Source organism: Phacochoerus africanus, chromosome 2 (genome assembly GCF_016906955.1).
Source record: "Phacochoerus africanus isolate WHEZ1 chromosome 2, ROS_Pafr_v1, whole genome shotgun sequence".
Lineage (NCBI taxonomy): Eukaryota > Metazoa > Chordata > Mammalia > Artiodactyla > Suidae > Phacochoerus > Phacochoerus africanus.
In genome coordinates, this window is record NC_062545.1 from 244,050,722 (window position 1) to 244,072,459 (window position 21,738).

At 38.5% G+C, this 21,738-nt stretch overlaps 1 protein-coding gene across 1 annotated transcript in view; it reads right to left on the reverse strand.

Moving 5' to 3' along the window:
* TEX10 (testis expressed 10) overlaps positions 1–21,738 on the reverse strand; it is a 62,002-nt gene that overhangs the window by 32,355 nt on the left and 7,909 nt on the right. Inside the window, exons 4-8 of the mRNA XM_047768046.1 lie at positions 21,191–21,434; positions 14,454–14,566; positions 4,000–4,238; positions 3,128–3,263; positions 1,217–1,392 (exon numbers count right to left, since the gene is read on the reverse strand). Of these exons, the coding sequence (XP_047624002.1) occupies positions 1,217–1,392; positions 3,128–3,263; positions 4,000–4,238; positions 14,454–14,566; positions 21,191–21,434 (908 nt within the window). The remainder of the gene's footprint in view (positions 1–1,216; positions 1,393–3,127; positions 3,264–3,999; positions 4,239–14,453; positions 14,567–21,190; positions 21,435–21,738) is intronic.

The window sequence follows — 21,738 nt, forward strand, 5'->3', positions numbered from 1 at the left end:
AATTTCATAACATTCAAATGTGTTATTTGAAATAAGAACTATGATGAGGTTAAAGGGACTGGACACAAAGAGAATAAAAAAAAAAAAAAAAGGCACTTCTGCCAAAGAGTTACAATTATCATACCAACCTAATTTAAAGCCAAACACCTGTTTGTGTATACACACACAAACACACAGTGGCAATACTGAAAAATGCAGATTTAGAAATATTATCCACAAAAGGTATAAACAAACCAAATATCCATCAACTAATGAAGGATAAATATTAAGTGATATATCCACTTATGGAATGGAATACTACTCAGCATTAAAAAGAAATGAAGTACTGATACATACTACAAAATGGATGAATCCTAAAAATAGTATGCTAAGTGAAAGAAGCCAGATTCAAAAGATCCATGTTATAAATTCCATCCGTAAGAAATGTCCAGAATAGGAAAATACACAGAGACAGAAAAGTAGATTACTGGTTGCCAGGAGCTGGGGAAAGAGGGAATAGGGAGGGACGACTAATGAATAGTACAGTTTCTTTTTTGGCATGATAAAAATATTCTGGAATTAGACAATGGTGACAACTTCACATTCTTGGGAATATGTTAAAAATCAATTAACTGCATACTGTAATATGGCAAATTTTATGGTATATGAATTACATCCCAATAATGTAAATTAACCATATATATATTTGTTTGCTTAATTGATATTTTTCCTTAAAAAATGAAATAATACCAGGGGTGAATAAAGAACTATTAATATATGCAAGTCACACAAGAAATTAATTATGATTAAATAAAATTTGCCACCAAAGTGTCAAAGGAATTTTATAAAAATACACGATCAGTTCTGAATTTATGAATAACGTGGCTTAAAAGACAATTTAAGAATTCAACAAGGAGTTCTCTCATGGCACAGCAGGTTAAGGATCTGGTGTTTTCACTGCTGTAGCGTGGGTCGCTGCTATAGCACAGGTTCAATCCTTGACCCAGGAACTTCCACATAGGGCAGGAAGGGAATGTAACCACTAACTTTCTAAAACAATTTTAATAAATAATACTTACTACAGAAAATGAATTTACTGTTTGTTTTGTTAATTTCACCACTATATAAATTAACATAATAATTTAAAGGAAAAGCAAGCCTGAAGAGCTCCTCTTTGACACTTCTTTCCTAAATCAGGGTAGACCAATTACTACTTACAGTTAAACAAAACTCTTACCATAGATTCGGAGAGCAGCAATTTGTAAACTTCTTAGTAATTCTTTATTTGCTCGTGCTGCAGCAGTATGGATAATATCAATAAGCTGTGTTGAGAGCTCAGGGTTTCTAGAGCCAAGATGAGCAAGTTGCAATGGTAAACCAGCCAACCAACGGGATAACACTTTACTACGATACCTAAGAAAGGCCAAGGAAGAAAAATAAAGTGTAATTTTCAAAGACAAGGGAAATAAATTTAAATGAAAAATACTTTAAGCTTAAATACACTAAAAAGTGACAAATCATTTACCAATAACCCCACATTCACTTATTTAAACATCTGAGAGCCTGCAGGATGGCCATCATTATTTATTCAGCTGTAGCATTTTCCAAGGTTTTACCCACTATATTAAAAAGTCCATGTAATCTGGGGCACTGTGTAAACTGCATTTTTATCTTAAAGCATACACATCCTACCTAACTCTCCATGAACTATTTATCCTAATTAGTGTTAATTACTATTCCATGTTAAGTCCCTGATACATTTAGTGTAGGGTGTCCCCACACTAAATGGCTTCATAACTTGTGTTATTTTAGTTCTTTCATATTTCTGCTGTTTCCTTATTCGGGTAACAATAAGCAGTTTTGCTCTCTGCCAAGGGTTTAGTGATTTAAGCAAGAACTTTGTAACTCAGAACCGAACTTAAGTCTCAGTTCTATTGCCCTTTAGTTTCATGACACTCACCAACTTATTTAACCTAAGTTTCTGTTTCTTTCTGTAAGAGAGAAGCAATAGTACCTACACCTCAAAGTACAACAATTACTGTAAGGACTCAAAGATGTCCGAAACTACCTATCTATGCTGAGGTATCCCAAATCTCTATCTTCTATCCAGTCATCATCTTCTGACTATCCCAAATAAATCTCAATCTCACCATATCAAAAAATTCCTTAGTTCTACTCTTCATGCTGTCTATCTCACCTGATAGCACCAAACTAAGCCAGAAACCTCATCTTCTTTTGTTCTCATTAAAAAGAAATTTTATTGACATATTTTTGTCATACAGTATTATATTAATTTCAGGTATATACTACATAATGATATGACATTTGCGTATATTATAAATGATTACCATTTTAAGTCTAGTAAACATCAATCCTCATAGAAAGTTATCACAGTATCACTGACAATATTCCTTATGCTATACACACATCCCCTTACTTAATTTATAACTAAGTTTGTACTTCTTTATCTTCTTCACTTATTTCACATACCCCCTTCTACTGCCCTCATTCTTATACCACGAGGGCAGTATACCCTCTTATACCATGTCCCAATATGTCACTAAGGGCTAGTGATTCAACATTTATTAATTTTTCTAGGAAGCAAAAGAAAAGGTGGAGGCTACTACAGGTCATTCCAAATATCCTTCAGCTATAAGTGGACAAGTGGAACCATATGCTCTATCTGCTCAGTTATGTATATAAAGATTACTGGCACTATTATGTATGCTTCTTCATAAATTTTATCTTTTCCTAAATGCAACCAAATAGGATTAAAAAGTATGAATTAATCACTCTATCATCTTATTTAAATTAAACAGACTAGGGAGTTCCCATCGTGGCACAGCAGAATCCAACTAGGAACCATGAGGTGATGGGTTCGATCCCTGGCCTCACTCAGTGGGTTAAGGATCCAGCGTTGCTGTGAGCTATACTGTAGGTCACAGACACAGCTCCTATCTGGCGTTGCTGTGGCTGTGGTGTGGGCCAACAGCTACAGCTCCAATTGGACCCTTAGCCTGGGAACCTCCATATGCCATGGGTATGGCCCTAAAGAGATAAAAATAGTAATAATAAAAATTAAAAATAAATTAAACAGACTACAAAATCACTTGGTAAGAAAAAGGCAAAATAACAAAGGAAATTTTACCTGACTCTATAAGATCTCAGTTCTTCTTTCTGATAAATTTTACTGAAAAACTTCAGTAACAAAGTCCGAACTGGAAGGATAAGGCATCTCTGCTGATACAATGTATAAACTGCCTTTATTAGAGACTCCGTGGCCTCTAAAAACAGAAAGAAAATAACTGAATATGAATCAAAAATGTTTGTTCACCAGCACTCAAATTCTTCTAAAAAGCACAGAAATACTTTACTTTGTTCCTATGACAAAGCAGATCACAGCCACAAACTGATGCCTGCCACCAAAATCCTACAGCAATGTTGCCTAATACAAAAGTCAAACAACCAGAGATTACAGAATAAATTTTCCTAAGAGACAGCAAACCTAGGTAACAATGGGAAAAACCAGAATACTAGAAAGGTGGAGAAGATGGGGACCAAACAGGAAAGTTCTATTTCTGAATGAAAAAAATTGCTAAGTCATGCTAAAAACAGATATAATGCAACATAACTTTAAGTTAGAAGAAAGGTAAGGAGATAAACAGAATTTAGCAATTTCTAGTCAAACAGTTCAGAAGAGGGTTTTCTTTAGCATTAGGCTCAATGCCATTTCATCTTAGTAACACCTACCTCCTTTTGTTCCAACTCTGTAATCTAGTAGAAATCCTACCAATTAGCTTCAGAGTCAACCTACCCATAGAGAAGGGGATGAGCTGAGCCCATGAAACATTTCTGTGTTCAAGTAGATATTCCTTTATAATTATTTTAGCTACCTTTTATGGCTTGAATGTAAGTAATATGACCACAGGAAATGTTTGAAAGTAATCAATTCAAAGTTAGACCCTAAATAGAATGCATAAGAGCTCCTGACTCAAGTAAGGACAAAGCAGTAGCACTTACCTCTGTTTGGTTGTATCTGCATTAACCTCCAGGATACCCCAAGCAATCTGTTCAGCTGTTTACTATTTAGCCTAGAGCCATCTTCAAGGGTCTCTGTTACAAATTTCCTTATCATTTCTATCCAATTGGAATCCTTCTGCAAAGTTGAGGCATTTGCCAGGGAGACCATGATATCAGACAATGTTAAATTCAGTAAGAGATGATCTACATTATTGGAGAGCACTGTGCAATGCTTGATGCTAAAAACAAAGACACACACACATCTATAAGTGTTATATCTACCACACCTGCTTCACTTAGACTACTTAAAGTAATCTATCAATGGGTCAAAAAATATTCCTCCTAGAATAAATTGCCAAGAAGGAAGGTATATAAAGCCATCATTTTGTAAATAAACCATTCATTAAGGAATCAGGGTCATCAAGGCATAAATTAAAAATGCACACTGTTCAGTTTATTACCTGAGTTGCTATTCACATGAAAAGTACAGGCCCTTAAAACACTGCTTGGTAATTTTAGACGTAACTTGGAGTTAAGACTTGAAAACCTCAACACATTTGAAGATTTTCTTTAAGCAGATACTTATATTAGGATGGAGGTCACAGCAGACTTTGATTCAGCTTCTAACTAATCTTGACTTAACAGAATCACTAATTTCTCCTGGTCACAATTTCCTTATGTGTGAAATAAGAGACCAGATGGATAAGCATTATCATGAAATGACTTAGTTTTATGATTCACATATTAAAATCATTTCTTTCTAGCCAAATCATATCTTTCAAAAGCTCAAAAGAAATTCAAAGAGAACTTCAAATAGAATACCTTAATAAAAATAAAATGTCTTTGCAACTTCGAATATAAATACTCATTTATTTTCATGCTTATTTTCATGTTTACTAACATGTAATGTTGATTTAAAAATACTTATATTTTACTTATGTATTTAATTCTGGAATATAGTTGATTTAAAAGAAAAAAATAATCTTGGATTTGGCATAAGCAAGGACACAGCAGTGAGGAAACACAAATACATGAGAAGGGAAATAAAATAAATTTGGTGCTATCAAGACATTAATTGTAGTGCTAGGAATGACAAATGAGCCTAAAAAAGTAAAATGGGACAAGATTATGAAGAGTTGAAGGCTAAGGACACCAAAATCAACTCTGCAGGCACAGGAGTACCATGGCTAAAAACTTCTTCCAGATGGCTAATTCTGTGGATGGAAAAGTAAAAATCAGAGTTGTATGACTCTAAACGAAGAAGCAGTTGCATGTCTACACGAGTAATATGGTCAAGACAGGACAAGTGCACGAACCAATGCTGGCACAGACTAGGAGAAAGGGGGACATTTAGGAAGAATAAAAATTATCTGGATTTGAAGTTTGCTTAAATATATACATGCATGTGAGTTTTGGGATGATGAGGAATGAAGGAATCAAGAGTTCCAACACTGGTAAATGGAGATGATATAGCAGAGAGGAGTAAAATATCCAAAAAACAAATTCTACTGATGACATGTTGAGCTTAAAGTGTCTCTGGTATAAATCCAATCTGACTAGTAGCCATGAGGATGTGGGTGCGATCCCTGGCCTCACTCAGTGCGTTAAGGATCTGGCACTGCAAGGAGCTGTGGTGTAGACTGCAGATGCACCTCGGATCTGGCATTGCTATGGCTCTGGTGTAGGCCAGTAGCTGCAGCTCTAATTCAACCCCTAGCCTGGGACCTGCCATATGCCACACCTATGGCCTAAAAACAAACAAAACAAAAAAAAATAGAAATTATCCACACAATCACCCCAACTAGAAAATAAGTTGGGAAATCTAGTTTTTATTTTGTGTAGTCATATGCCCAACCAAAAACAAGTACTTTTATCATTGAGAGAGGGGAGAATGAATGAAAACTGGAACAGACGACTAGCTATCTATCTATACCACAAACCCAAAATTACTAGTAGGTTCTCTTTGCCAAAATGCTCAGTGCCCAAAGCCAAAGCACATTTTACACTAAGTGGACCACACAAAAACTCAATTGCAACACTTCTTCACCACTGGTAGAGCTTTCCAAGATCTACCTAGGTTTATCTCAAATAGCATATTCTATTACTGTCTGGAAGATCTCATTAGACATTGCAACTTGGGAGAATTCACCTGGCTCCTCCAATAACTTATACAGAATTTTAAAGTCTAAATATTCCAACCACTAATTCTATGAGGAAGGTGGGCCACTAGAGAAACCCTCACTTTCAGTAATGATAGCGTAGGTAATTAGACCTAATCCCCTTCCTGAAAATAACTTTTAGAAACTGGATGAAATAGTTTTTAACAACTCAAAAGCATTCAAGAGCTAACAAGATAATGAACACTTACTGGGCCCCAAATTCTAAGAAAAAGCAAGATCTCAGGGGTCAAGGCCTAGTCCTGAGGACAAGTGCTAATGCACCCCAAAAAAACTGGAAAACTGAAGTAACCTTTTAGAGGCATCCCAGAAAAAAGTCAAAGTCCAGGGCCTGGAGTTCCCTGGCTCAGCTATTAACAAATCCAACTAGGAACCATAAGGTTGCAGGTTCGATCCCTGGTGTTGCCATGAGCTGTGGTGTAAGTCAAAGACGTGGCTCAGATCCCAGTGTTGCTGTGGCTCTGGCATAGGCTGGCGGCTATAGCTCCAATTAGACCCCTAGCCTGGGAACATTCATATGCCTCAGGTCCGGCCCTAGAAGAGGCAAAAAAAAAAGCCCACCATGCTTTTGGGCCTGCCAAACAGGGGGACTTTTGTATATTAACCCTACTCTAAGCTGGATCCTTACAGGCCTCTCTTTCAGGATGAAGGTGAAATGGAATTAAAACAGAATTTACTCAAAACTTAATCCCAGTCTTGCATCCTCTCAGTAGTTAAAGTAACATGTTCCCCAACTAGATCTACAGATTCAACACAATTCCAATCAAAATCCCAGCAAGTTATTTTGTAGTTATGGACAAACTGACTCAAAAGTTTATGTGGAAGGGCAAAATACTTAAACTACCCAACATAAGACTGAAGTAGCACAAAGCTGGAGGACTCATACTACCCAATCACCAAAATATGAGTGAAAAAGTTTGAAATCTGCAAAGAATTACCAAAATGTGACGGACATGAAGTGAGCAAATGCTGTTAGAAAAACAATGACAACAGACTTGCTTGATGCAGGATTGCCAAAACCTTCAACTTAAAAAAAAATTATGCACTATCTGCCAAGAGCAATAAAGTGAAACACAACGATATATACTTGTACAATACATCCAACAAATATCTTTTTACCAAGTAACCTTCTATACTGTTTCAGATGATCTTTTCTTTTAGCCTTACCAAACGTTTCTATTCAATTTAATCATATACGAAGCCCAGATTTCTTCTACAGATGAAACTGCAAATCAATTTCCTTTTGATTTCTGCTTAAGTAGAGCTGACCCTTGAACAACATGGGTTTGAACTGTGTGGGTACACCTACACACAAATTTTTTTCTTTTGCTTTTTAGGGCCGCACGTGCAGCCTATGGAAATTCCCAGGCTAGTTGTTCAATTGGAGCTACAGCTTCCAGCCTACATACCACAGCTACAGCAACATGGGATCTGAGCCACATCTGTGACCTACACCACAGCTCACAGCGATACCGGATCCTTGATTCTCTGAGTGAGGCCAGGGATCAAATCCACGTCCTAATGGATTCTACTTGGGTTCATTTCCACCGCAGCACAACAGGAACACCACAAATTTTTTTCAAAACATACTACAATACTACACAATCCGCAGTTGGTTGAATCTGAGGATGCTAAACCAAGGAGGCAGAGGGCTTGATTGTAAAGTTCTATGCGGATTTTTCACTGCACAGAGGGTTGGCACCCCAACCCCCAAGTTGTTGAAGGATCAACTGTACTCAATTCCTATTGCACTGTCTTTCTCTGGGGCTCATTCTACCCTCAGGTTCCCACAAAAAATCTATTTGTTAGTACATTTTTCTCAAATGTAATCATTCACATACTGTCTGAAGTATTTATTATTTACCCACTGTTTCTTTAATATAGCTCCTTTGTTGTTTTTGTTTTATATTTTGGCCGTGTCCATGGCATGTGGAAGTTCCTGGGCCTGAGATTGAACCCAGGCCACAGCAGGGACCCAAGCTGCTGCAATGACAATGCCAAACCTGCTGCACCACAAGAGAATTCCTATAACTCACTTTTTACAAACAAATATTTCTTCTGTTTCTCTTTGCTTTTTTAGGGCTGCATCTGAGGCATATGGAAGTTTCCAGGCTAGGGGTCGAATGGGAGCTACAGATGCCAGCCTACACCACAGCCACAGCAATGCTGGATCTGAGCCGAGTCTGCAATCTACACCTCAGCCACAGCAATGTGGGATCTGAGCCGAATCTGCAACCTACACCACAGCTCATGGCAACACCAGATCCTTAACCCGCTGAGCGAGGCCAGGGATCAAACCCACACCCTCATGGATACTAGCCTGATTCGTTTCCGCTGTGCCACAACAGGAACTCCCACAGATATTTCTAAAAGAAACTTTCTATCACTACCATAAAGAGAAAATCAGCCCTTCCCAATACACCTTGCAATAAATTCCCAAGCACCCAACTACCACTAGGTCAATCTAAACCTGCTAAAAATAAATCAATCAAAGCTCTCCAATCCCTCTGAAAAAATAAACTACTATTCCCAGGACAATGGAAAATCTTCCCAACTGTAGACTAGTCAGCAGTGAATCTTTCTCACAAGTTGATCTGTAAGCCAAAGGCAAGACTTAGCTGTATCTCCTCCCAGTACATATTAGTCAACTTACTAGAATAATCATCACATAAGGTAGACTGCAAAAAGAAAGCTTTCTTAGAGCTTTCTAAGAATTGACATTTCTTTTTTCAATAATGCCAAAGTTATATCCTTTGATACACACAAAAGAATTGAAAGCAAGGATTCAAACAGACATTTGGAGACCAAAGTTCATAGCAGCGTCATTCACAACAGCCAAAAGGTGGAAACCACCCCCATGTCCACTGACAGATGAAAAGATATATGGTATATACATACAGTGGAAGATTATTTAGCCTTAAAAAGTAATGCAAAAGTGGAAGCACCCAAGAGGTTCTTCAGTAGGTGAATGAATAAACCGTGACACATCCATATAATGAAATATTTTTTAGCACTAAAAAGAAAAATAGGATGAATAGGTAGAGCACAGAGGATTGTCAGTGAAATATACCATGTATGATACTACATGATGGGTACATGTCATTCCACATTTGTCAAAACTCATAGAATGTATACCCAAGAGTGAACCCTAACAGAAACTATGGACTTTGAGTGTTAAAGATGTGTGTCAACTTAGATCCATAGATTATAACACATACGTAACTCTGATGTGGGATGTTGATAGTGAGGGAAGCTATACATCTGTGGGGGCAGGAGTACAGTATATGAGGACTATTTATTTTCTGCTCAATTTTACTATGAATCTAAAACTGCTCTAAAAAAACTACATTTAAAAAAAAAGGAATGAAGGAATGAAATGCTAGAACATGGTACAACATGAATAAACCTTGAAGGGAGTTCCTATTGTGGCTCAGCAGTAACAAACCTGACTAGTATCCATGAGGATATGGGTTCGATTCCTGGCCCTGCTCAGTGGGTTAAGGATATAGCACTGCTGTGAGCTGCGGTGTAGGTGGCAGACACAGCTTGGATCCTGTGTGTCTGTGGCTGTGGCGTAGGCCCAGTGGCCGTAGTTCCAATTTGAACCCTAGCCTGGGAACTTCCATCTGCCGCATGAACAGCCGTAAAAAACAAAAAACAAAAAACCCTTGAAGATACTATGCTAAGTAAAATTAAGCCAGACACAAAAGAATACTGTATGCTTCTACTGATATGAGGTACTTAGAACAGTGAAATCAATAGACAGAAAAGTAGAAGAGTGGTTCCCAGGAACTGGGAGGAAGGGAGCATGGGGAATTATTGCTTAATGTGCACTGAGTTTCAGTTGGGAAACTGAAAAAATTCTAGATGAATGTGGTGATGATTGCAAAAGAATGTAAATATACTTAATGCCACTGAACTGTACGTTAAAAACGGTTGAAATGGTAAATTTATATATATTTTATCACAATAAAAATAAATAAAATATTGTAATTCAATATTACAACCTAAGATTAAAAAAATTTAGACATCAGGAGTTCCTGCTATGGCACAGTGGGTTAAGAACCTGATTGCAGTGGCTCAGGGAGCTGCAGAGGTGCAGGATAGATCCCTAGCCCAGCACAGTGAGTTAAAGGATCTGGCATTGCTGCAGCTACAGTATAGGTCACAGCTGTGGCTCAGATTCAATCCCTGGCCCAGGAATTTCCATATGCCATGGCCATTACAAAAAAAAAAAATTTAGTAGGAGTTCCCATCGTGGCACAGTGGAGGCGAATTCAACTAGGAACCATGAGGTTGCCGGTTCGATCCCTGGCCTCGCTCAGTGGGTCAAGGATTTGATGTTGCTGTGGTGTGGGTCGCAGACTTGTCTCAGATCTAGGGTTGCTATGGCTGTGGTGTAGACTGGCAGCTACAGCTCTGATTAGACCCCTAGCCTGGGAACTTCCATATGCCATAGGAGCGACCCTAAAAAGACAAAAAGCAAAAAAAAAAAAAAATTAGACATCAGGTCAAAAAATTAACTGGGGATAGAGAGTTCCCTGATGGTTTAGTGGTTAGCACTTCCACTGCTGTGGCTTGGTTCAATCTCTGGTCTAGGACCTGGGATCCCTCATCATGCTGCTGCAAGCCATGGCCAAAAAATGAAAGTAAATTATAAAAATTGGAGTTCCCATCATGGCTCAGCGGTAACAAACCCCACTAGTACCCATGAGGATACAGGTTCAATCCCTGGCCTCACTCAGTGGGTTAAGGATTTGGCAACGCTGTGAACTGTGGCGTAGGTCAGAGGAGGCTCAGATGTGGCATTGCTGCAGCTGTGGTATAGGTTGGCAGTTGTAGCTCCAATTGGACCCCTAGCCCGGGAATTTCCATATGCTACAGGTGCAGCCCTAAAAAGACAGGAGTTCCCATCGTGGCACAGCGGGAACACAGCGTGTTCCCATCGAATCCAACTAGGAACCATGAGGTTGCAAGCTGGACCCCTGGCCTTGCTCAGTGGCTTAAGAATCCAGCGTTGCTATGAACTGTGGTATAGGTCTCAGACATGGCTCGGATCTGAAGTTGCTGTGGCTGTGGTGTAGGCCAGCAGCTGTAGCTCCCATTGGACCCCTAGCCTGGGAGCCTCCATGTGCTGTGGGTGCGGCCCTAAAAAGCAAAAGAAAAAAAATAAAGTATAAAAATTAACTGGAGACTGATATATTGAGTAAGTGTGAAGACCAATGGCCTAGACCAACGTTGGCCTCCCTAACTTGTGTTGCCTTCCACAGGCTACTGCTAAGTGTACAATGCACTTCCTTATGGAAGTAAAAGAGCAGCCTCTGGTCCCTTAAAACAAATCACTGGGCAAGTTTATGAAGAATAAGTTACACAGCCAATTCATTTTTGCTAAAAATTCCACCATTGCACCACCTCAGCCTTTTGACAATTAACTCCTTTTCTCCCCCTTTTATATCCTGGCACAAATTACATCATCAGGGCAGCCTTCCCTGAAGAACTACCTCACTTCCCTCAAGAAAGAGCAGGATCAGCTCCTTATTACATACTTTTCTATTACTCTAAACTCTTTTTCATTAACCTTATCACAGTTGGTCACTAAAAAGAATCAAAAATAAATGTCTCCCTCCCTAGACTGTACTCCATGAGAAGTGGCACTCTACCAATCTTCTTTTTCACTAAACGCTCAGCACCTGGTATAGCAAGTGCCTTGTACATATTAAGTGTCCAATAAATTGAATAATGATAATATACCCACACAATCTTGAATACTTTACTTCCATTTAATGGTCTATCAAATTCCAAACATCCTAACCGTTATTTAATCTCATTCTGATGAAAATTTTATCTGAAACTTCTTACTGGACAAAATATACACACATATAATTCTATTCAGGAGTTCAAGGATATTCTGAAGCTTATCCATGGACTTGATTAAAACTTTTGCTCTACCAAGAAAATTATATATGGATTATATAACAATTTACTTGCTCAAGAATATATCCCCCATCTGATTCTCTGTCCCCTTTAACTTCAGAAACTCTCTAAATTATTTCTACAACATAGTTTTGATCCAACCAATGCCAAAGGATCAAAGCTGAAAGATAAATGAACTTAAGAAATGACTTTCAGCATGAACTCTTGTCAACAGCAGAAATCAGATTTAACCCAGATCTGTCTCATGTTCTCCATCTAATCCTATAGCTTTCTCGTATGCTATCTCCTCCAGTTAGTGTAATCTCTCATCCCCTGCTTCACTTCCGCCTCCTAAAATCATATCCATGAAAAAATACTATTCTCCAACACAGCTTTGTCTGTTTACCCTAACAAGGATGTCTCTTCCTACAGATTCCTACAGCACTTCTTAAATATAAAGTTCTAATGACACCTACACATGCCTTGTGTTATATACATAAATTCACTTTTCCTCCTGCAAGTTACTGAACTAATGTTTCTCAGCTTCAAAATCACCCTTCTACACCCTGCTTTGTGATGCTGGGACTGAGACTCTGTGAGCCACATTTTTTCCTTTATAGCTAGCTTCTGCCAACAAAGGGGTACTAGAGACTGGAAAGCTATAGGAGGAAGATAGGACACTTTCCTTTCTGTTTTGCTTCCTAGTCCTATTTTTGCTCTCTTTTGCTGTCACTGTAAAACAAATCTTTTTCAGCCCAGCAGCAGTTCATTCCAGCAGTCAGAGATGGTTCCAGCTCACAGTTTTTCTGACACAGAACCAGCATCATTGTGCCCCTAAAAACACCTGCAACAGCCAGCCAGAACCCCCTCTGCAGAATCCTGGACCCCTGCCCCACAGGGCCCCTCTTCTGATCTCAAAGACATCAGCACCAGCTGAGCACCAATCCCTTCCTCGAGGGCTGAGTTTTGGCTCCAGATAGCCTTTCCTCCAAGCTTCTTTTCCCTCTTCTTTTTGCTCTCCCAGCCTGAGATACCAGCCACTTCCTGCAGGTGCAACACCACAACACCTTACTTTGTGTAAGTGTGTTCCCTTTTGTCTTTCCAGTTCTTTAATACCTAGTTAACAACTGTTTGTATTAAATTCTCTGTTAAGGGAGTTCCTGTCGTGGCTGAGAGGTTAGGGAACCCGACTAGCATCCATGAGAATGCGGGTTCAATCCCTGGCCTTGCTCAATGGCTTAAGGATCTGGCATTGCCGTCAGCTGTGGTGTAGGTTGCAGACGCAGCTCAGATTCAGCACTGCTATGGCTGTGGTGTAGGCCGGTGGCTTCAGCTCTGACCGGACCCCTAGCCTGGGAACCTCCATATGCCGCAGGTGTGGCCCTAAAGACAAAAAAAAATTCTTCTGTTAAAATCACTTGGTATAATTTCTGTCTCCTGACTAGACCATGACACTCTTTTTATCAATTTTAAGATTCTGTACCAATTTTAGCAATTTATGAAACTGCTTAAGTACAACCTAAGATGTGTGATTATCTCCATCTCCAAACTTTGTTTATAGTAAGCATCGAAAATAATTACTGAGTGAGTGAATGAAAAGCTCATCTGCCTACAATAGCTGTATCACTTCTGAGCATATCCTTTGACTCCTGCGCAAGGAGTCTCAATGACTCTCCAGGTAGTTTCCTCTTTTTGATCAATTTAAAGACTTATGACAGATTGTAAGATCCCTTTAAGTGTTTGCTCATTTGGAGGAAGTGACCTTTTAGTGTTCTAGCTTGTACCTGCTTGTCAAATTTCATTAGATAATTTGTTTTCACATTTATCTCCTCTCACTTGAGGTAAATATTTTAAATAATTTCCAGGCTTACACTTTTTTAAAACTCTATCTTCTAATTTATAACCCCATTTATTTTAGAAAAGAGCACTATTTTTCTCCAATTATTCCTCTTCCTTCAGGATACTAGTACCAATCTCATTACTACTTTCCTCCTGTATAAAGGAGAGCAGAACTAATGACTTTTAAGATTTTCTCTCACCTAGAGATTCAATAATTATATATTTAGTGCTTCTCACAAATAAGCCACCTGCCTCAGCAAAATTTATTAAATTCCTATCTACCTAATTTGATACTTGATACTCATTTAGCACAAAACATTCAATTTACAGATAAAAAAAATTAAAATTAAAAAAATTTTAAGTCCCAGGGCTTAAAGTGACTTGTTCAAGATCAGCCACACTACTGCTTTTATCTTTACTTCACAAAATCTAGATTGAAAACACCTCACAGTGTAGAAAGTTCCAGTTTAAGGCTAATTATTTTCTGATAATTTCAGGTTAAACAGTGGAAAAGAACAGCAATACCTTTTATTTGTCTCTTTCCTTCTGTGCTTGCTTATTTCTTTTAAGGCATATGGAAAATTATTCATAAAATGGTGTTTGAAATCAATAAGGTAATTCTTTCGAAGCCATGACTCCTATTAAAATAAGCAAAGATTAGAAAATTTATAAGTAACAGTATATTAAAATAACAAGAATCTAAGCAGAAATTTAACAACTTGTCAACGATAAATTTACCATTATACCATCTGCTAATAATAAAATATGTAAATAAATTTTAAAATCACAATAAACTGTTAAGCCATCAAATTTTCACCCACAGATCTTTTTGGTGCTTATTTATTTGGTCCTTAATTTTTACTTGCATTTTATCTATTTAAAAGGAAAAAAAGGGAGAAAATAACAAGATTTAAGAAAATTATGAATCTGAATACAATATTTTATAAAATATACAAGAAAGTTTTCCATCTAGTGCTCCATTTAACTGAAACTCTATTCCCCAGCAATTCTATTTCCCATTAAAAATATTTAACACTTTCACAAAGCAAGGCACTTCTCTAAAATTCTTTAGCACTGTTGGTGAATGTATCATTTCCTCCTACTTGAAAACACTATCTTCAGATAGTTCCAGATTACAACACTATTATTTCCTCCTATCCAGAGGACCAATCATTCCACTGTGCCAGAGAATGAGGGGTTTCTTGACGTGGGACTTCAGGTGCTAAAGTAGCTCCTACACCCTATAGCTCCTCAGTTGCTTTCACTGCATTCTTCTCTTCTTCCTGACCTAAAAATGTTTATGTGACAATTCCTCTTGGACTTTTTCTTTCTTTTTTGCGGCCACACCTGAGGCATCTAGAAGTTCTCAGGCCAGGGGGTCACATCAGAGCTGCAGCTGCCAGCCTACGCCACAGGCACAGCAACACAGGATCCGAACTGAATTTGCAACCTACGCCACAGCTTGTGGCAACACTGGATCCTTAACCCACTGATCAAACCCACATGTCCGGTCCTCAACCTGCTGAGCCAAAATGGGAACTCCCCTTGGACTTTTGACAGGCATCTTAAATTTAACACAAACATACTGAATTCTCACCAGAAATCACACTATGACTTGGACCATAACATAGGCATCAGTCTTGCTCCTCTTTCCTTCACTATGCACAGCTGCAGTCCTGCTAGCTTTACCAGAATCCAGCTGCTTCTCATCACTTCCACCACTAGCCACCACCTGACTCTAAGCCACCATTACCTCTTACCTAGATTACTGTAACAGCCTCCTGGTGTCCTTGCTTTTCCTCTTGTCCCCTCCTCCAAAGTCAATCCTCTACATAGCAGCCAGGGTGGTCTTTTAAAACATAAGTCACACTTCAAAATCTAATATAGGAGGAGATCCTGCTGTGGCACAACGGGATCGGCGGTATCTCTACAGCACTGGGATGCAGGTTCAATCCCCAGCCCAGCAGAGTGGGTTAAGGATTTGGCATTGCCATAGCTGTGACATAGGTCGCAACTGAGGCTCAGATCTGATCCCTGGACTGGGAACTCCATATGCCACAGGCAGCCAAAAATTAAGTAATTAATAATACAGGAAAAGACAAATGAAATCGGTGTGTATATAGGGCAGGAATGGTCGTCCATGAGATCAATGGTGTGAGTTTGGCCTCTACCGTTGTGCTACAGATGGACAGTGAGCACATGGGAGTTCATTAGTGTTTTATTTACAAATTTATTTAAGTTAAATAAATGTAAGTTAGATCATGTCACTCTGCTTAAAAGCTCCAATGTCTTTTTACCGCACTTAGGTTGAAATTCAAACTTCGTACCATGGACCACAGGGTACCACATGATCTGGTTACTATCACTTTCTCTCCCTCATCATCTACCATTCTCCAAATACTTCACTTGCAAAGGCCTTCCTTCCATTCCTCAAATAAGTCAAACTTGTTCTCACTTCAGGGTTTTGCACTTGCTGGTCCTGTACCAGAAGGTTCTTCCCACAGGTCTTCACAAGACTTGCTCCTCCATGTCATTCAGTGACACTCGAATTTCAAAAAAGCACTTCCCAACAACTATTTTAAATAGCTCCCCCCAACACTGCTCTCCCACACTCTCTTTATCCTACTTTGTCTTTCTCCCTAATATTGACATGTGTTTGTTTACCTTCCATCAACTTCACCAGAAGCTAAGTACGGTGAGGGGTCAGTCATGTTTATATTCCCAGAGCCTAGAAAAGCACCAGGAGAACTGCAGAGCAGAGCCATTCTAAAGACCCTTTCTGCAATGATGGAGTTGTTCTGTATCCGTGCTGTCCAATACAGTAGCCACGAGCCATATGAAGCTACTGAGCACTTAAAGTATGGCTAATCTGACTGGGGAATTGAATTTTTATTAACTTAAATAGCCACATTTTTAGATGTTCAATAAATCTTTGATATATGATTGCATCTAACTATTCCTCACAAATTCTAATCTTCACAGTAAAACGACAAGACATTTAGACAAACATTAAAAGAAAAGATAGGAGTTCCTGTCATGGCTCAGCACGTTAAGAACCTGACTGGTGTCCATGATGCAGGTTCAATCCCTGGCCTCACTGAGTTAAGGATCCAGCATTGCTCTGAGGGGTGGTGCAGGATACAGATGTAGCTCGGATCTGCGGCTGCTGTGGCTGTGACATAGGCCAGCAGCAGCAGTTCCAATTTGACCCCTTAGCCTGGGAACTTCCATATGCCGCAGGTGCAGCCCTAGAAAGCAAAAATTATTATTTAATTAATAATAAAAGTAGCAAACATTAAAATACAGAGCTAAGACAATAAAATTTCTGTAGTGTCAAATTATAATACTGACCTAAAACTATTAATACAGAACTCCAAAAACCAAAGTATTAAAGAGTTAAACTGTATTTCATTTTCAAAACTTAATTAGGTATACACACAGCATATCAGAAATAGGCAACCTCAGTTAGGACCTGAGTACTCAACCACTGAGAAAATAAGATTTAACATAACCTGAGATTTCCTTTCAAAACAAAGGTGAAAGATTTCAAGTTCTTAAAAAGGTTTAAAAAAAATTCTACTTGGGTAAAAATGAAATTTCTCAACTGTGCAGCAAAATAAGAACATACTACATGCATAGAGCAAAACCTAAAAGTAATCAGTCAGCAATCCTAAAGTTACACCTAATAAAGATGCCAATTTATCAACAGAAAACTTTTACATTTCCTGAGAGAAAAGAGCTATAACTCAGCCTGTGGTACGTGATTCAAGTTTAAGACCAAGGAATGCCATTTCATTTCTCTAAGTTTGAGGTGGCATAGGTCACCCAATGTCTTAACTATTAAGCTATAACTGAAAGTGAATGAGGAAGAGGAACTAAGAGTGGGAATGGTAACAAAAAATAAACTAATGTGCATTTTAATGTCACCCTGTATAATTAACACATATTTTGTCTCTAAGATAATAGATCTTATCTTTTCCAGTTATTATTGTTCAACATAAATTTGCCAAGGTAAACTAGAGAATTCTACCAGTGGATTCTTTAAATACTATTCCCATTTGAATTAACCACTCCCTCATTTTATTTCAGTATTATAGAGTAGCCCAATTTAGTATTCTATATAGCCTTCAAGAATCCATGCAAGAGAGTTCTCTTGTGGCCGAACAGATTAAGGATCCGGCGATTCACTGCAGCAGCTTGGGTCACTTTGGCAGGGGTTCAATCCTTGGCCTGGGAACTTCCACATACCAGACACAGCTCAAAAAAAAAAACAGTCTATGCAAAACAGTCTTCTGAACTTAGTCTCCTATGTTAAGGAACTGCTAACAAATACAGTCATGTTATAATAGCACAGGATAGCTCTAAAATATACTACATTAAATATCCATAAAATTAAGGCAGTGTTTAGACCCTTAGGCAGTGTTATCTGAAAGATAGTAGATAATTCGAAACTAGCACAACTAATGAATTTGCATTTGGCCCTAACATTCTATTTACAAATACTATTACTAAAGCAATAATAAAAATTAACCAGGGCCCATGAATAACTAAACACCAAAATGCCTGGAATTTGTATATCTCAGCTTTCCAAAAATGAATGGAAAGACACTAGAACTTAAGATCCATGTTGAATACTGATCGATGTCGAATGTTGTGAGCATACTTCTTTTCTTAGACTTTCAGATGAAAACAGATCCATTCAGGATTTCAAATTATATATATATATATTTTCTAAGAAGCTGCATGCATTACCACTGTGACTAGCCTACAATCACAAATTAATTGCCATAAAAGAAAGCTATACTTTCATAAAATCATACACTATACCTCTAATCATCAATTTCTTGCCAATGTATGCAACGAATCATTAAGAATTATAATCAATAAAATGCCATCCTATTTGAGAAAGCAATTCATGAAACATCTACAGATGACATACAATGGGTTAATAACAGTAAACTCTTAAAAGAAACATACACCTTAGTATGATTCTGTAATGCTTTTCAAGATTATTAAATATGATTTTTTAATCAAATACTATATTAATTTAGTCTTATTTTACATGGCATACTAACTCAAGTGAGGTTGAACTAAAAAGAACTAAACCAAACTGAAAACCACCTTATCAGTTTTGTACGTAAGCAGGCAACTCCAAGGATTCACTTCTGCCTTGTCAAGTCCTTGCAGAAATTCTACAGAATAGATGCTTCAAGCTTGAAAGTACTGTTCCTGCAGTTACCCTTTTAAAGTATGCTACCACATTAATCTAGCACTTATTAATCTTAGAACTTGTTCTTCCTTACTTGCATCATGCCACTACGTATTACGACACTTTTAAAAAGCCAACAATGCTCAAATTTCCCCAAATAGAAGGTACATTTACTCACTGAGAAACATGTCTTTGCTATCAGCTTTCTAGCAAGAAACTGTTGTAAGAAAAACATCAAATTCACTTAGGTTTTTTGTCTTTTTGTTGTTGTTGTTGTTATTGTTGTTGTTGTTGCTATTTCTTGGGCCGCTCCTGCGGCATATGGAGGTTCCCAGGCTAGGGGTTGAATCGGAGCTGTAGCCACCGGCCTACGCCAGAGCCACAGCAACTCGGGATGTGAGCCGCGGCTGCAACCTACACCACAGCTCACGGCAACGCTGGATCGTTAACCCACTGAGCAAGGGCAGGGACCGAACCCGCAACCTCATGGTTCCTAGTCGGATTCGTTAACCATTGCGCCACGACGGGAACTCCAAATTCACTTAGGTTTTTAACTTCACTCATACCATACCTACAACTACAGCTTACCTGCAGTAAAGAGAACTTTAAGAAATGTTTTCTGGGAGTTCCTGCTGTGGCTCAGCAGAAACAAATCTGGCTAGTATCCATGACAATGCAGGTTCTCAGTGGCTTAAGGACCCAGTGTTGCTGCAAGCTGTGGCAAAGGTAGCAGATGAGGCTCAGATCTGTCACTGCTATGGCTGTGGCGTAAGCTGGCAGCTTCATCTCTGATTCAGCCCCTGGCCTGGAACTTCCATATGCTGCGGGTGTAGCCCTAAAAAAAAAAAAAAAAGGAAATGCTTTCTGATCTTATATCCCTTATTAAGAGAAAAAAAAAAATATGCACTAAGCGAATGTATAACTTGTCAAAAATGTAGTAGCTTAAAAACTACTCAGGGCTGGTTATGAGATCTTCAATTTGGTCCATTTCTTGTCATAAACTTGGTAATGTGACAAAAACTGGAAGAGGATATTCAAGTAAATTTTTTTTGGCCACACCCACAGCATGTGGGAAGCTCAGACCTGTGCTGCAGCCAGGACCTAGGCAACAGCTGTGGCAACACCAGATTCTCAACCTGCTGCACCACAAGGGAACTTCCTTAAGCAACTTTTTAAATCTTCTAAGAGGCCTAGAGAAATCAGAATGTTCCTACATGATCAAGCTGTCACAAACAATATACTGTAACACTACTATGAATTATTATCTAATAAGAACAAATGAAACCAAGCACATTAAGCTATGCATTTCACTTAAATTAAACATATAGGTTATAAACTCACAAACTATTTTAATTTGTAGTTTTTTGTTTTTGTCTTTTTAGGGCCACACCCATGTCATATGCAAGTTACCAAGCTAGGGGTCAAATTGGAACTGTAGCTGCTGGCCTATGCCATAGCCACAGTAACACAGGATTCAAGCTGAGTCTGCAACCTACACCACAGTTCATGGCAACACCAGATTCTTAACCCACTAAGCAAGATCTGGGATCGAACCTGCGTCCTCATGGATGCTAGTCAGGTTCACTTCCACAGAGCCAGGACAGAACACCTTAATTTACAGTTTTGAGAAAACATAAGAAACAAGTTTACAGTTAGTTAAACCTTGGGAATTTTTTTTTTTTTTTTGGTCTTTTTGCCTTTTCTAGGGCCACTCCTGTGGCATATGGAGGTTCCCAGGCTAGGGGTCGAATCAGAGCCATTGCCGCCGGCCTACACCAGAGCCAAGGCAACTGGGGACCCGAGCCGCCTCTGCAACCTACACCACAGCTCACAGCAATGCCAGGTCCTTAACCCAGTGAGCAAGGCCAGGGATCGAACCCACAACCTCATGGTTCCTAGTCAGATTCGTTAACCACTGCGCCACGACAGGAACGCCAAACCTTGGGAATTTTTTAAAAATGCATTACCAGTTAGTAGTAATATGCTGATTTCTAATCTATCCAGTTATGATAAAAGGTATCACTCAGAAAACAAAGAGTCAAGTAGTTCTCACCAATTTATGGGTTTCATCATGTTGTTTCGAGAGTTTCCACAGAAGGGAAATAATATTAAGAACTTGCTGCATAACCTGCAGAGGCTCCCGTTCTATACCATTTCCAACAGAAGCAGCTAGGTGTGGAGGCACAGCTTCAATCCAGCACTCAATTAGCAACGGAATTATTATCTCAATAAATCCTTTCAAGTTTTCAGTAGATGACAGACCTTCATCCACATTGCCTAGTCCTCCAACCAGGTACCTGATAAGGAAAGGTAAGAATGAAACAAAATTTAATGACTAAGAAATATTATTACTTAATTTAAATCTTAAATATAAAGAACCAGTAAATGAAGCACCGTGAATTGATAATTACGTTGATCAAGACTAGTAAGAAAAACAGAAATCCAAGATGACAAAGCCAAAAGACTATCAATGTTTACTTTTCATTAGGCTTTGCTAGCAATGAATACATTAATATACTTTGAAATGACTCCTCCCATCAGTAAATAAAATCAAATTATGAGTAACTATATGAAAACTATGAAAGACAACTGCATGTCTTT